This window comes from Mycteria americana, chromosome 17 (assembly GCF_035582795.1).
Source record: "Mycteria americana isolate JAX WOST 10 ecotype Jacksonville Zoo and Gardens chromosome 17, USCA_MyAme_1.0, whole genome shotgun sequence".
NCBI lineage: Eukaryota > Metazoa > Chordata > Aves > Ciconiiformes > Ciconiidae > Mycteria > Mycteria americana.
Window position 1 is genome coordinate 4,812,610 of NC_134381.1, and position 15,379 is coordinate 4,827,988.

Here is a 15,379-nt window from a genome sequence, read left to right on the forward strand (position 1 = left end):
AGAGAGGGAAGTTCTCTTTAAGCTGAGAGGAGAGACAGCCTTTAATGGATAGCCCTTGCCTAGTCAGCACTGGGTGCTCCACAGAGGGGACTAAATAACTAGAACAGTGGAAACCTTTTATTAAGAAATGCAAAATAATGCCAGACCTTCTGTTCTCAAGCTGAATTTTAATCTCAGCTCTTGGCTCAAGCTGAGGCTAACAATCATTTCTAAGGGACAGGACCTTATCCTTGGACCTTACAGAAACCAGGCAAGATACACTCAATTCCACTGAGTATGATCAGCCAGAATTGCTGGTATCTGTGATACAAAATGAGAGTCAGAGCCTAGGAAGAAAGCAGAAAGCTAAATAAATCAGTGGGGGAAAAAAAGAGGTCAGGCCAGGTGCAGCACAGAACTGCTGAGTCTTCACACCGCAGCGAGTGATAAGGAAGGAGCCTCATCTGCAAGTCTCAAAGTCTCAGCTCACAATTTAATCCAAAGTTCGGGTTGTACTCATATGTGGAGGGTTTCACTCTGGCTGTTCTCTAGAAATAATGTGCAAGTTAGTCACAATGGCGAATGTGGTAATTGCTTTGCCCTCTCTTTGCCCTTACTGTAGCGCTTTTACACTCACATCATTGCAGTTGGAAAGTAATTGTTGCTCTTGCATTCGTTTGTAGCAACCACTGATTTTTTTAAGAGGTCAGTGAGAAGGGAGTGCCCCCACGGAGATGCTCTCCTGAGGATGTCACAGGTACAGTTAGGTGTCAGTCCCACCAGGACAGCCTGGGGTGAGCAGCCTGTGTACCCCATTGCACTCTCAGTAGCCAAATTTGCGAGTGGTGAGCAGCCGGGCGTGCTGGCGAGATCCACGCTCTCCCCTCTGGCAGGCCAAGCCGAGAGATACCGAGGTTAGTTTTGGAAAGTTGTCAGAAAAACTAGAAAAGTTTCTAAGAATTGGAAATTTTCCCAACTTTTCTGCCACAGACTTTGTAGGAAACCTCAAAATGGTGGATGGCGATGGATCGGGTTGTCTTTGTGGTGTTAACTCGTAGGCTTTTTTCAAGACAAAGGCATTGACTGAAATAACCTTAGAAAGAATCCCAGCATGAAGCCCTGGTATGAGTTTTGGTTTTGCAGAGCTGAGCATCACTGAGAAGTAAGAATGCTGTCCTGTGATATATTCATCTGAGCCATTCCTACACTGCCTAGAGCTTTAGTAGCTACGTGACACCTAGAGATACTGCATTCATACTTGAAAAAGAAAGAAAAAGGAGAGACTGAGAGAGAAACTTGCATTTTCTCATATAGGGAATATGTTTTTCTTCTCAGTTTTGGCTATTTACACCTACATTCTATGGCTAAACCTTTTCTGTTGCTCGATAATAGCTGGAGGGACTGGTCATCATCTGTGTACAGTTGTTGTTTAAGTAAGTACAGTATTTTTAAATATTTTGTTAGAATCAGGAGTTCCATTCAGTGCTAAGCTTGTAAACTCCATGTCATTTACTGTATTTTAACTCTGCACCTAAGACGGTGGAATGCAGATCTCACTCAGGCTTCTTGGAGTGATTGCAGAATGACCGAGAAATTACCATCATCGAGACTGCAAGTAGTTGGAGAGCTGCTGTGGCATTGTTCATGGGTCCTCAGCGTTTCATGTGCTTTAGCATTGCACTTTATCCAGAACAATCGTTTGTTTCAAAATTTGCATTATTGATGCATTTGCCATTTGTTACTGGTATCCAATCAGAAGGGTGTATGAGAAGTGACCTGTCAGGAACCCCAGATGATGAGTAGTTGAAGGAGATGGAAAACAATTCTTAGTCTGAAGGTTCCTACAAATATGAACAAGCAGAGAGGCTGGAGAATCAGCAGTGGCTATTCATAATGAGCAATAATTCATTACAGCCAATTATTGGTGTGCCTTTTAGCCCCTGAACTCAATAGGAAGACTGCATTTACATGACATAGGCCCAGCTGAACAGAGGACTGAAAAATATGACTATCACAACGATGATATGTAAACCTAAGTTCCTGCTGAATGCAACACTAAAATTTCATGGCAACATCTGTCCTTATTATGGCATTCCTTCCTTCATCTTGAAGATCTGTTTCTCTATTTTCTGAAGGTCTACCAGCCAGAGGAATGTATGATCTAAAGCAGCTGAAATGAATTGCCAGATCCATCTGTCATGAAGATAATTAACACCATATTTCCACCCAAACAAGATACAGATCGCTGGGTGGATGTTCTCCCGACACCAAAAGCTGAAGCCCATATTATCACCATCTTCTGCTCACCCCTCCTCCACAGTTACCATGCCAAACCTCTCTTGATATGCCAGGAAATACTGGGGAGTATCTAAGATAGGACTGAAACGTTAAGAAAGCACTTTATATGCCCAGATTTATCTGCAAGAGCTGCTAGGTTGTCCATTCAGTATCGGCATGCTACACATCTGGATTCCCAACAGGCTTTAGAACTGTACATGGTATTCCAGATGTCCTTGTGCACGTATACTTACCCAGCTACCCTGGAAATGCCTTGCCTTGATGTGTGCAAGGACCTTGTGTGCTTTTTTTGTGGATACATCCCACTGATGGTTCATAGTCGTCTTGCAATTGAATACATACAACCAGCTGCTTCTTCCCCTCTCACTTGCAATGAAGAGCTCCCAAGTTATTCTGAATTTCTTGATCCTACATGCATAATATTGTCTTATACCAACATATGCACCATTTCGAGACATCCAATCCTGTAAATTAGTCATTTCTACATAATAACTCCATCCTTCTCTGCATTGACTGAGCCTATTTACCAATTCTGTGTTGTCTGAGGATACTTGGACTTTTGGGGTTCAGATCTTTATTTGCAGGAAATGTTTGTGAGTTAACCTTAAAGTGATAACTGAAAGACAAATTTCCGTTTTCATTCAAATTTCTCTTGCAATCCAACCTATTACAGCTACTAGAAGTGCAAAATAGTGTCATCTCTTGTTGAGTCCCTAAGTATTTGATGCCTGCTGTCACGCCTAGCAGTACCAGAGACCTGCCATTATTAAAAGCATTTGTTCTCTAGCCTGCATCTAGGTTTCTTTCCCATAATTACACATTTTTCTGTATTATTTCTCTCTAGTAATATATTAGAGATCCCTATCTGTATCCATATGAAAGTTTACAGCTCATCTCCAGTAAAAACACTTTTACAAAGCTTCAACAGGAACAGATTTACTCTTATTCACACTTTCTTGCTCATTCCTAAGAACTTCCCTGTCATTAGTTTGCAGTGCTGCATGGACAAAGCTATTTTGAGCTTTCCCAAGAAGCAAACACCCTTCTGTCCCACCAGGTTTCTCTTACCCCTCTAATTTCCCATTTCAGGTACCGTACTTGTACTGCTAGTTCTTGCCTAGTTCTTCATCCAGAGTCCTTGCATTAAGGAGTAAATGTTTCAGTTGTTCCTCTCTAACCCTAGTTTCCCAGCTGGATTAACGACCATTCTGTCACTGTCCGAAAGCCTCGGTGTGTCAGAGAAGAGCTTTGAGTGTACCGGAGCTGCCTGTGGTCAGTTTTGGCAAAGTTGTGAAGTTTAATATTCAGCTGATGTAGGACAGCGTAGCAGTCCTGGAGCTCAGCAGAGGTGCTGGCAATCCGCTAGCAAGCATCATCCATCTTCACGCCTCTCTGAGGCCCTCTCTAGCCTTGGCTGCGTTGTCAGCTCCTTCCTTGTGCAGCCAGTATTGATTGCCCTGTTTCTGCTTAATGAACCTGGAAATTTCCCATGATGAAAGAACAGATATATATGGGATGATTGCCTGTCCCACACCTTCCCTTTCAACAGTGGGAAAATGGTCATAGGCTCATCTGACCCTAACAGAGGTGAAGTGCTGGTAGGAAGGAGAGTCCTCCACCCAGCAGCATCTTCACCACCAACATCCCCCTGGGGAAATGCTTTCCGTTCCCAAACAGCGTGGCCTCGCCTCTGGCTTGCACGGCAGCGGGGAGCTGGGACTGGGCAGGGAGGCAGCAGGGATGACTGATTCTGCTCCCTGTGCCAGATAGGAGAATGTACCCCTGCTCTATACCGAGGGCTCGCTAAGCCAGGAAGAGGAAGACTGTTTCTTTTCCATCTACTGTTCCTGCATCTTTCCTTCACATAAGTTTTGCTGCTAAATACCAAGGTAGCGGTTGTTATTATTTATAGCTGCCAGTAGCGTGCCGGGCATTTTACAGAAGAAATACTCCAGGTGCCTTCTTTCAAAGAGCTCACAAGTAAATGTTAGAGGCTAGCAGTGCCGCTGCTCTCAGTCATTATATATCTCCTCTTGGCTGATGTGACTTGACAGCTGGAAGCCACATTCTGATGGCTTTCCTTCTTTCTTGCTTTCTTCATTAAAGATGCCAGGTTATCTCTGCAAAAGAATAAAACCTGCTTCCTGACCCCACACACAGAACAGATAGAGCAATTTTTTCCCTTACCACCCTCTGCCAAATTGCCTTAACCCTGCCCTGGAGAAGAGCAAGAACAATTTGACTGTCTGTGCCCATTCAGTTGGCACCTTTTCTGCTCAGCCTGTGCAAAGATGCCATTTGGTGCCAGCTGTAGTGATAGATCTGTGATTCTTCACTGTTGCGGTTTCTTATGTAACGCTGTAACTATAGCTGGCACTTGACAAAATCCATAGCTTCTGTTCTGGCTCGGCCACACATGATGCAAGAATAAGGTAGTAAGGGCGGGTTTATATCTTTATGGGTTTGTGATCCTGAGACAGGGAAGCCCAGAGGAATTTTTCAGCCTGGATCTATCTTCGAAGTGTGGGATTGCTCTGAATGACCCCCAGCTGCCTCTCTCACAGAAATGGTTCGAGAGCATGGGAAGAGCCAGGAAAGAGGGACTGCCCCATTTGGGGAATGACACTTTGCTTTGGGATCGGCTCTGCTGGCTCTGCTCCAGCCAGGGACTCCTCAAGAACTGCTGCTACATTGGATTCGTGTCTCCAATGTACCTCTTGGGCAATACACAGAGGCTGTAGAGAGATCAGACCCATAGACTGCAATTTACCTGTACGCAAGCGTCCCTGAAAAAGTGAACATTAATGGCTGTCCTGTTATTAACCAAACAGATACTATTAGAAATTGATATATTTAATCACTCCCAGCCAGGGCGGAATTTGAACTCACGACCTAGAAGTAGTAGCAGAGTTTTCAGCTGCAGGAAAAAAAAAATGAAGGTCAAACAGGACTTTTCCTGCTGGGCAAAATAATTTATTGCAGGTGAAACAGTCTCAGATATGTGGTAAATTAGGCTGTGCATTATCTCATGGATAATAATTTCTCTCTGATGTTTGCCTTCTTGTGTGCATCTTTATTTTGGGCTCTAAATAAGATAAGAAGCACCAGAAATCTCCTAGGAATAACAAATGCATTTTCTTTGCTTGATTGAGGAAAGAAATATTGGACAGACATGTGTTATGCAACAATTTAAAAATAACTCTCTTGTAAAACTTGGAGTGAGCCTCAAATACCGCAGAAGAAGCAGAAATGTGTTACCTACCTTTTTATCAGCAGTGTCAGCCAGTACAGCTTTTTTCAGCTACTTTTACTGAACTATTGGCCTGATCATTTCCTGGGCAGTTTATTTTAATATATTTTCCTAGGAAATAAATTCCGAGTCTCTGTTAAAATTGGAGCTACACTTAAACATGCAAGGATTTGAAAACAACGCTGCAGTAAGACTAAAATACCTGTGCTGTCCTTAATATCTTGTTGGATACAGCCACAGACAAGACAGAAGCCTTTTAGGTGTATCATTGCATGACATGCAATGCACTGAACACACCGTGGGCCCAAGGCACCCATCGTGTGATTACTTCACCCAAACGTGACCTTAGTATTTCTGGCCAGGATCTTCTTGGGTTGGGTATCTCCATGCTGATGCCCCAATTCCAGCATTTTCCTGGAGCTTTTTGTGACAGGAGGGGCAGGGTGGAAATAAAGCTCATTCTTCTCTGCAAATTGTACCCCAGTGAGGGTGCCTGGAATTGGGCACCCCAAGTTATCAGCCACTACTAAAAATACTGGCCCTGAGAGCTCAGTGCAGTAAACGAGATCATTTATTAACAGTGGTAGAGATTTTTTTGAAATGTAAGACCAGTTGCAGATGTAATGACAATAGAGGAAATTAGCTCATGATGGGATTTTAGAAAGAGGCTAGTGGAAATATGTTCAGTAATGTTCAGTTATTAAACCATTAAAGATCCCACTGGAGACCAGCTAGTAGGATTTCTCATAATCTGAAGTGGCTTAAGGCAAAACACAGAGCCCCTAAGGAGGGAAATGACAAAACGTTCCTTTGCAATAGTCACCTCATCTCCTCGCCCATCTCTGTGTGCTCTGCCATGTGGCTCTGCTATGTGCGTGACAGCACATACATCTCTCTCACGCATATGCACATGTACATATAGGCTCCCTCCCTCCTCCTGAGGAGCAGCGCCTCAGGAGTGCCACAGCCCCCGGGCCCTTACCCTCCAAAGCAGAGTTTCGTTGAGGAGAGATGGTAGAGGTGAAACCAGAGAAAACTGCAAACATCTGTGTTCGCTTGGGGCCCGGTCTAAGCCCTACTGAAAATGCACATAATAACTTCCACTGGCTTCAGGAGCCTTTGGATCAGGTGCTGTGAGCATCTCCTCCCATGGCTCTGTTTACCATTTTGGTGGGATTACATGGAAACGGGAGGGTATTAAGTTCTGAAAATCAGGTCTTGGCTCAGGACTGTTGAAAGGAAATCCTAGAGGTCGGGTCTGGATTCAGAGAAGCTGAACATTATTCTGCCAAGTTGATGACCCTAAATTGGGAATAGCCTTCTGCCCACAGGGAGAGCTGAACCTGACGAACTGGCACGGGGCTGAGGGGAGCAGCCAAAGTGCTCCCAGCTCTGGTGATGAATAATCGACATCCAAAAGTTGAGGGGTGGTCGTTGGGGTCCCAGACCCTGTGCAGGGTGTGTATCAGGCACTTCTCCTGCGGCGTGGTCTGAACCAGCGCTGGAGCCCGCGTGGGTGCTGCTGCTGGCGGTCCTGCATGGCAAAGCTGCACCACAGCTGGGATGTCGTTAGCGGTATGAGTAATCAGGAAGTGCTCATCGAGAGGCACGATGCAACAGGCAAAGGTTTGCCAGTGACGATGATGGCCTTTAGAGCAATTAACCTGTCCTAACCTGCCTGCTGGTCGTGTTACTGTTTTCTCCCTGCTGTGCCGGTACACCGGGGCACTATCCTCAGGTGGTGGATACTGGCACCATTCCCTTGAAATCAATAGAGAAGTGCTGGCTTCCACCGGTTGGAAATAGGGCTTTCTGAATTTCATGTCCCAGATCTTTCCTTCCTCAGTCAAAACATAACAGCCTTCCCTCCTGCAGTGGCCACGTCTGAGCTTCATGTTAAGAAGCACTCCATCTCAGCTTAGGGTCTGATCGCAGTGGTGAAGAAGCAAACACAAAAGATTTTCCCCCACCTTCCCTGCTTCTAATAGCAACCAGGTGCTCTGACTCTTAACCTGTGTGCTGCCGTGAAATTGCCTGTCTAGTGCAAACACCCATGTGAGGCCCTGGGCCTCTAGGATTTACTTTATCCCAGGATTTGTAACCCAATCTCATTTGGATCCTCCATTTATATCATCTTTAAAAATTCATAATTTTTGGTTTTGTTGTTGTTTAAACATGAAAGTAGAAAATTATCTGTTGACATTTATTTTTTTTCTTTTGAGAAAAAACAAGAAACATCTTTAAGGCCTTGGCTGCAAACTTTGTTTTTTATTAAATGTGCTACTGTGTTTTAAATTGGTACCAGGGCAAAAGTACTTGGACAATTATATCAAAGTCTGCTGGAGTTAATCAGTTGCATATATATCTATATGTTGCTACTTAAAAAAACTTACGGTTCTTGCACGAAGGACAGAAGAGAGCGGTCTGTGTAAAAAACAAATGTTCAAAACCAAATGTGTTTAAGGTCCTAAACAGGACCTGGGTTTCAGAGCAGAGGTGCTACAACCAGGCGTCTAGTCCTGCGCCAGGGCATCTTGTGCAGGCGGGGAGCTGGTCTGAGCAGCAAATGCACACATTTGCAACTCAGAGGAACAGATGAGCAGCTGAGCTGCAATGGTTTGAACCTGGAGTATTTTGCTCAGGTCTCTAAAGTTACTTGAGATTTACACCAACGTAAACGAGAGCAGAGCTGCACCCTAAGTGCCTGTTTTGATTTTGTGGTGATTATGAGAGCTGGTGGTGACTTTGGTTCATAGCAGTATTTCATGGAGCAAAGGGCATCTTCCTTTTCCTAATAGATTGGATCCCTCAACCTTTGACTTCAATCTCAAATACGTGGGGTCTCATTGTATTGCATAAGTGGGTAAGGTGGGTTTTTTAGGTGTTACTCGTACAGTCAGGAGCAAAAGTTGAGTTTGGGCATTGTCTTGATGCCACTGCTTTGAATGGTGATACTCTGGGCTTCAGAGAGCAGAGACACCTGATGGTACAAAACGTACCCCACCAAGTATTCAACTGAGATTATCTGTTCAGGTTATTGGCTGCTCTGCCGTTCTTCCTCAGAAGTACCCAGTTCAGGTTTAAGCTGGATTTGAGAGCAGAAATTCATCATCCAGTCCCCACTGTCCCATCCAATTTATAAGCCTTCATTTAATACTTCAACTACTCTGGTTTGATTTGCTTGTCAACAAACAAATCATAAAGAGCAAACCCACTGCCCCCGTTGGGACCTATCTTATCATGGGTAGAGAGAAAATCCTCTCTGAGGCCACTTCTTTGGCGTTTATGTCTTCTGAGTCAGCTCAGTGTCTGAGAGAGAGGCAGGAGACTTGTTTTGAGGCCTTTGCACCTGCCATGTTGCTGGGCTTATCCAAACAGCGAGAGATCGGACTGCAGCTGAAAAAACAGCCCATCGCAAGAGCTCAATATTTTTTACGTCTTTCTTTTGTTTATAGCATCCCGCCCCTCCTCTCTCCCAACTGCAGAGCCGGGCAGGAATTCTCTTCATTATCTTCTGCCGTGCTTCTCATGCCATTTTTATTAAAAGAAGGAAAGGCAAGGCGAGGGGGAGCATGTGCAAGAGAGGAGATAGAAGAAAATGGTCATATTGGCACAATCAACGTTAATGCAGGAAAAAGGACGGGAGATGGGGAGCAAATATATTCAGGTTGTCCTAAAGTGAACTCATCCCCTGGGTTACTCTTTATCAATTGCTTTTGGAACACCTGAGGATGGGGGAGCCTGCAAACACCCTGGTGGCATTACCAAGAGGTAAAACCCAGTGCAATTACTGACCCACTCTCTAAGTAGCAACGAAGAGAGCAGTGTTAGCTCCTCTGATCTAGAAACATCGAGCCCTGGTTCAGTGCCCAGGACTGGAAAGCTCTAAGCATGTCTGAGCTTTGCAGTGCTTCTTCACTGAGTTAGTGGGTATTTGGGGTATTTCAGGACCTCTGTAAATGATGTTGAGATTTTCAGTGGCTGTGAGCAGCATGGGGGAACCAACTGGACAGCTCCAGGCTGCGGAAGATGGGACTGGAGCTGGCATAGACCTTCGGCTCTTCCGTGTGTGGCTGTATTCAGTCCACCTTGAGCAGCTGGTCACATTGAGTCCACCTTGAGTAGCTGATCCAAAGCATTGCAACAGGTGAAGATGTGGGTTGCTGCTGTTTGCTGCCAGTAGATTTCCTGTTTTGCTCGGCAGGCTTTCTTGCTAGGGAAGAAGAGCAAAGGCGATAGTGTTAGAGGGAAACGGGGACGTTGCTGGCAGACTCACTCTGGGCTGTGGAGAGCTGTCCAGGAAATGTTGTCTTTTGGCTCAAGGCTTTGGTGGCTATTTAAGGTCGAAGAAAGATGGGTCCTTCATGAGGACACTTGAGGTGCAGAATCTGCCTGTTTCACATGACACTGCCTCTGACAGCCGTAATTTAATTGGGGATGCCTAAGACCTTGTCATCTTGTCCTTAGATAACAGGAACGCTGTCTGCTTTCATTGCTTTCTGGCCATTTATGTTTTCATAGGGCAGAAGCTACAATCAGCCTTAAGGATATTTTCAATTTTGTTGGAAACAAGTCTTTGCTGTATAAAAACCCTCCCTGCTGTTATCTGTAGTAGGAAAAATATATATGCTATTGTAGTAGGGAGAGAGGTGTGGGATGTTTGCTTTCTTTGGGTGCTTTCACTGAGTCTCGAGTGCTGCACTGTGCCCTCAGATGCTGAAGCCCTACAGTGGGCACAGAGCAGAGGTGGTTGGGGCAGCGTCAGCCCTTGCAGATCTGCTGGCACTCGAGGGCATGTGTGTTGCTGCTGTAAATTCAAGGATCCTTTAAACCCACCTTGGTCTGAGTAGAAAACAACTTCCCAGAGGTATAATTTTTCCCATAAGTTTTACAGGAACACCCAAACTGAAAGCAGAGGTCCCTTGCCTGGGGGACACGGCAAGATTAACTCGACTGCCCAGCCTCCCCAGTAAAAACAGGAAAAGAATTAGAGGGTTTTGTATTTCTGACCCTGGATCTGTCACTCGCCACAGCAGACAGGAAAGTTGCCCTCGTGGTATTTCACATGGCACGTCCTAATTCCCCCTCTAAGCAGAGGGCTTGAGTCATTGCTTTTTAATAAGACTGCCTCCCCACGGGCGGAAGCTGCAGCGATCAATGCGGCTTACTGAGTTCTCGAAAAGGTCATTAAAAGACCATAGATATAAATTTAACAGAGTGTTTGTTCACATCCTTAACACTAAAGATGTTCTTCTGTCTCACTTCCTTAAGTAGCATTGTACGAAGCTGGCGTGTGTTGGATCTGCCTGACAGAAGAGTTGAAAGAGCACAATATCGCTGTTAGTGTGCCATCAGGTCTGAGGGAAGGTGGGGGAGAAAATAAATGGTCAAAAATCACACTTTTATCACCACTTGGAGCAGAGCTTGTTTTGCTGACATCTCCAGATACAGTCTGTGATATCGACCTTGGTGCCCATTAACTATATAGGAGAGAATAAATTCTTTTTTTTTTTTTTTTTGGGGGGGTGCCCCTTCGTTCCTGCATTCCTTCCTCCCTCCCTCCCTCACTATGGTACTGGATTACTGCCCGAAGTATTGCACATATCATCCCTTTAGCAGCTATATTTTTCTGAAATGTGGGTACTGTGAAGGAATGCTAAAACTCTCAGTTGCTGCCGATATGATAACTTTAACAGTTCAGGAGCACGTAAGTATCTCAGGTTCCAGTTGTTGAGTTGTGAAATGCCACATCAGCTCAATCAGGTTTTTGCCACTAGTTGCATCAGGCCAGGGTGAACTGAAAGCGCGATGCCTTGCGTTTGAGTTTCTAAGATGGCTTTCTGGTGCTCCAGTCGAGGCGTGTCTCCAGCTCTGGTTGCGTGATGCTGGAGGGCACCTCTGGAGCACATGTGCTCCCATTTCTGGTCTTGTCTGGGCGTGGCTGGTTTGTGGTGCTGCCCCTGGGTGTGACAGCCTGGGGCTTCTCTGCCATCCCCAGCGGGGGGAAGGCTGTGAGGCTCCAGGTTGCTCTCGACTGAGCTGTCCAAAAGGGAAGCTGGGATAAGGATGGGGAGGATTGGCCCCGCGCCTGCAGTGTGGGCCTGGAGAGCTGGCTACCGGTCCTGATGTTGCTTTACAGTGCCTGTATGTCCCCAGATATTTGTTTTCCCTTTCTCTGTATTTTAACCTAAGACAAGGATATTATGTTCATAGCTCATGGGGTATTGTGAGCATAAATCAGCTAATGGCTATTTTCACAGAATCGCAGAATCACAGAATCGTATAGGTTGGAAAAGACCTTTAAGATCATCGAGTCCAACCAGCTTTTGTACCCAAGCTGTGTAGAAGTAAGGGAAGTCAGGCTGTGCGAATACCTAAATGTATGTGTAAGGAATCAGGTATTTTGCTCACCTTCTTTTATGGAGCAGAAATGGCCTTTTCTTTTTCCTGTCACTAAACTATAAGGTTCATTTGGCTGTTGAGACATATCACTTCTCCAAGAGCTTTCCTTTTTTGAGCAGCAGGCTGCAGTTGGAAATCTGCCCTCGCCAGTGTGCAGCAGGTGACAGGATTAAACCAAAGCCCACTGCCACAAAGCCAGCAGTCACTCTTCTCCGATGTCTACAGGGCCCTCTCCCCACATGCAGTTTTGCATTCACAGTCCATACAGTTAAATATGCTAGAGTCCTCCCCACCTAATAACTTTCATTTCCAGTTTTCTGTCTTACTCACCCACATACATGTTCATCTCCAGTCACCTAATAATTCATAAACACCATATTCTTTCCCGTGCTTAATTTAGTACTATGTCTTCTTCCATTATGTTCTGCCAACTTCCCGCCCTGTACATAAAAAAATGTGAACTTTTCCTGTTTTCCGTTTGCTTACATGTGCACACAAGCATACACAAACACTCCCACATACTAAAACACGCTTGCAGAGGCACTTTCTGCTGTTAGCCAAATGCCTGCCCATCACTTATGGGTATTGGTGGAAATCACAGAAAAAATCAGAATCTGAAAACTACTATTTTGCACTCACGCGTGCGATCTCAGCACATCAGAAAGCAGCATGGGTTTATTTATTTTGTAGCTGTTATAGCTGCCCAAACTGTTCATTTGTTAACAGTCTTTTCTAAGAATTAAACCTTTTTTGTGGTTAGCAGATCCCCAGTGACAAAATCCACATTTCTGCAAGTATAGTTGTTAATCTTAAATATTTTACAAATGGTTTTGAAGAAAGAACTTGAGAAATAACTGCTCTTTGATAATCAAAGCTTGCCTCTGCTTTGATTTCATCAGTATGTATCAGAAACTTCCTGTCTTAATAAGTGGATTCATCCGGGAGTAAAATCTAGAGGAAACCCTCAGTATTATACATCAGCATGTGTTTGGCCACTTAATTATATTTTTTTTCAAAAGTAGTTGTTTTTAACAGGTCCCAAGGGCAGAAGTTTGAAATTTTTCACTTTGATTGAATAAACACTCATACCAATATCTGGGTAGATGTCTCCCCAACCTGTAGGTGAATTAAGATAGTGTTTGTGCTACCTGAATCCTCAAATTTAGCTAATAGGAGCTACAGACTATTGCCGACAGGAATCAGGTGAAGAAGCAATGAGAAAGCCAGTTGTGTTGTGTTTTCGTTCCACTGAGTTTCACTCCTCATTTCAAGTGTGGTAACAAAAAATCAAATTCCAGTGCTGTTCACGTGCAATTCTCTCAAAGACAGTTATTTTGCCTGCATAGTATCCATGAGAAACAGCTTTGTTGTAAAATATAATGTGTGATATTGGAGTTTAAGTCATGCTTGTTAATTTAATGAATGTTGTAAGGAGATACTTATTTCGTGAACTTGAAGATTTCAGTAACTACAGTCCATTGATATCTACTTCAATGGCTTTGTTGCTCTGTGTAGTAGATGTATCTCTTCGTAGTACACAGTTCATTAATACATGCTTTTTGACCAAGTTCCTGTGACAAAAAGATGTGTATATTGCTGTCAGTAATTGGGGCAATACAAGCGTAATAAGTAGAGCACTGGCGTGGCTTAGGAAAGAACTGGGTTGCATTATGGGCTCTGCAATTAGCCTGATTGATGACTTTGAGCAAATCATTTTTCCTTCACCACTCCGTGGCTGTACAAATCAGCACAATGAGGATAAAGGTAACGAGCTTCTTTGTGGAACATTTTGAGTTCTGATAATGTAAAAGACATTGTAAAAGAGCTAAACATTTATATTAGGCTTATATTATTTCTGTATTGCATATAAAAAAAATTATTCCTCATTTACAGATGCACAGGATTTAGGTAATTATGGCTTTGCATAAATATGTAACAGTTTGCTAATTCTTTCTGTGAATATTTCGATGCTAATACTGTGATCTAGTGCTGTGGTGTGGATCCTATTTTCTGTGTTCTCCTGGAGAGGAAGAAACCTTCTTTTTAACTCTACTGTTTTAATACCCGTATGCAAAGTGGATAACTTATTTACCTATCACTGAAACATCCCCAGTCCAATTCTGTCCTAAATCAATAGGCAAATTCCCACTGGCTCCAGCTGCAGTCGGATCGAGCTCAGGGCTGTTCAGGAAGTAATCAGGGTTGACAGGGTATTTTAAGTTCTTTAACTGAACTATGCCACAAACTTGCAGGTAATGCTGTCCCTGACGTGGAGAGATGGGAGCAGAAGTGTCCAAGGCTAAACACAGGGAAGCACAGGGCTGGTTTCTCAAATGCTGCAGTACTATTGACTGTCGGTAATGCTGTTACCACTTCCCACTGCACGTGGTGAGGATTGATACGCTGCCATGGTGTCAGTGCGATGCTATCTCTACAGTGGGTATAGATGTAAGCAGCAACACACTGAACTGCATGATTTTCATCAACAAATAGTTTAGTTGTCAAATAGTGAAGAGTTGCACCTATTTCAGAGCTGTGCATAAATCAAGCATGAACATAGGTAGCGCTGATTGTGCTCACAAGAAAAAGACACCCAACCAAAATTTAATCCCATCAAAACAAGGTAGGAATATTCTGAGGACCTGTTTGAACTAAAATTTGCCTTTTTGGCAGCCAAGCCCCATTTCAGTATCTCCTTCTCTGCCCTTTGCTACTGCCTTTGTTGTACCGATCACTTAATATTTCCTTTTGTCTTGCAGAGAACTGAGCGATAGGACCACATACACATACCAGGTCGTCATTGTTTCTGGGACGGAGGAGAGCGAGCCTTCCCCCACACTTGTGTATATCTCTGGAAGTGGATACTGTGGAGACGGGATTATCCAAGTGTAAGTCTGGAACGAGCAAACAGATAAATCTGGGCACATCTACTCAGCCAGAATCTGAGACTAGAAAGGAATTGATGACCTCTGATGTCTCCTTAGTTTAGGCTGGCTCTCATCTGTAGATAATGACTCATGTGCTTGATGATTACCAGGATGATGACATTTAATTGGAACTTAGGCCCTGCTATCCTGGCACCAGTAGATACAGAGAGAGATACAGATAATGGAGTCCAGACAGCAGGATCGATATGAAAGTATGCTATATGCTGTTTGTTCGTGTATCTGTATCTTTATACATGTATATGACATTTCCTATATGGAGCTGAAGTAAGTGCTGCAAAAATTCACACAGCCTTTGATGCTGTCCTTACACGTGAAGTCCCATGTGTCTGGCAGCTGGTGGAGAGGGTAAAACCCCTGCCATGTGGTGGGCCAGGTTCCTGGTGCAACCTCTTGTTTGACCAACTACCGGAGCTGGGATGCATTTGGAGGTGATAGATTTGGCCTCTGAGGGAGAGTGCTGGGAATTGCATGTTCTTAATCAGCTCCTCCCTCTCACCGGCTG

At 44.2% G+C, this 15,379-nt stretch overlaps 1 protein-coding gene across 3 annotated transcripts in view; it reads left to right on the plus strand.

The window, feature by feature from the left end:
* Positions 1-15,379, plus strand: part of PAPPA (pappalysin 1) — a 254,468-nt gene that overhangs the window by 146,961 nt on the left and 92,128 nt on the right. For all 3 annotated transcript variants that reach the window (XM_075519671.1, XM_075519669.1, XM_075519670.1), the window contains exon 8: positions 14,689-14,817. In XM_075519671.1, the coding sequence (XP_075375786.1) occupies positions 14,689-14,817 (129 nt within the window). The remainder of the gene's footprint in view (positions 1-14,688; positions 14,818-15,379) is intronic.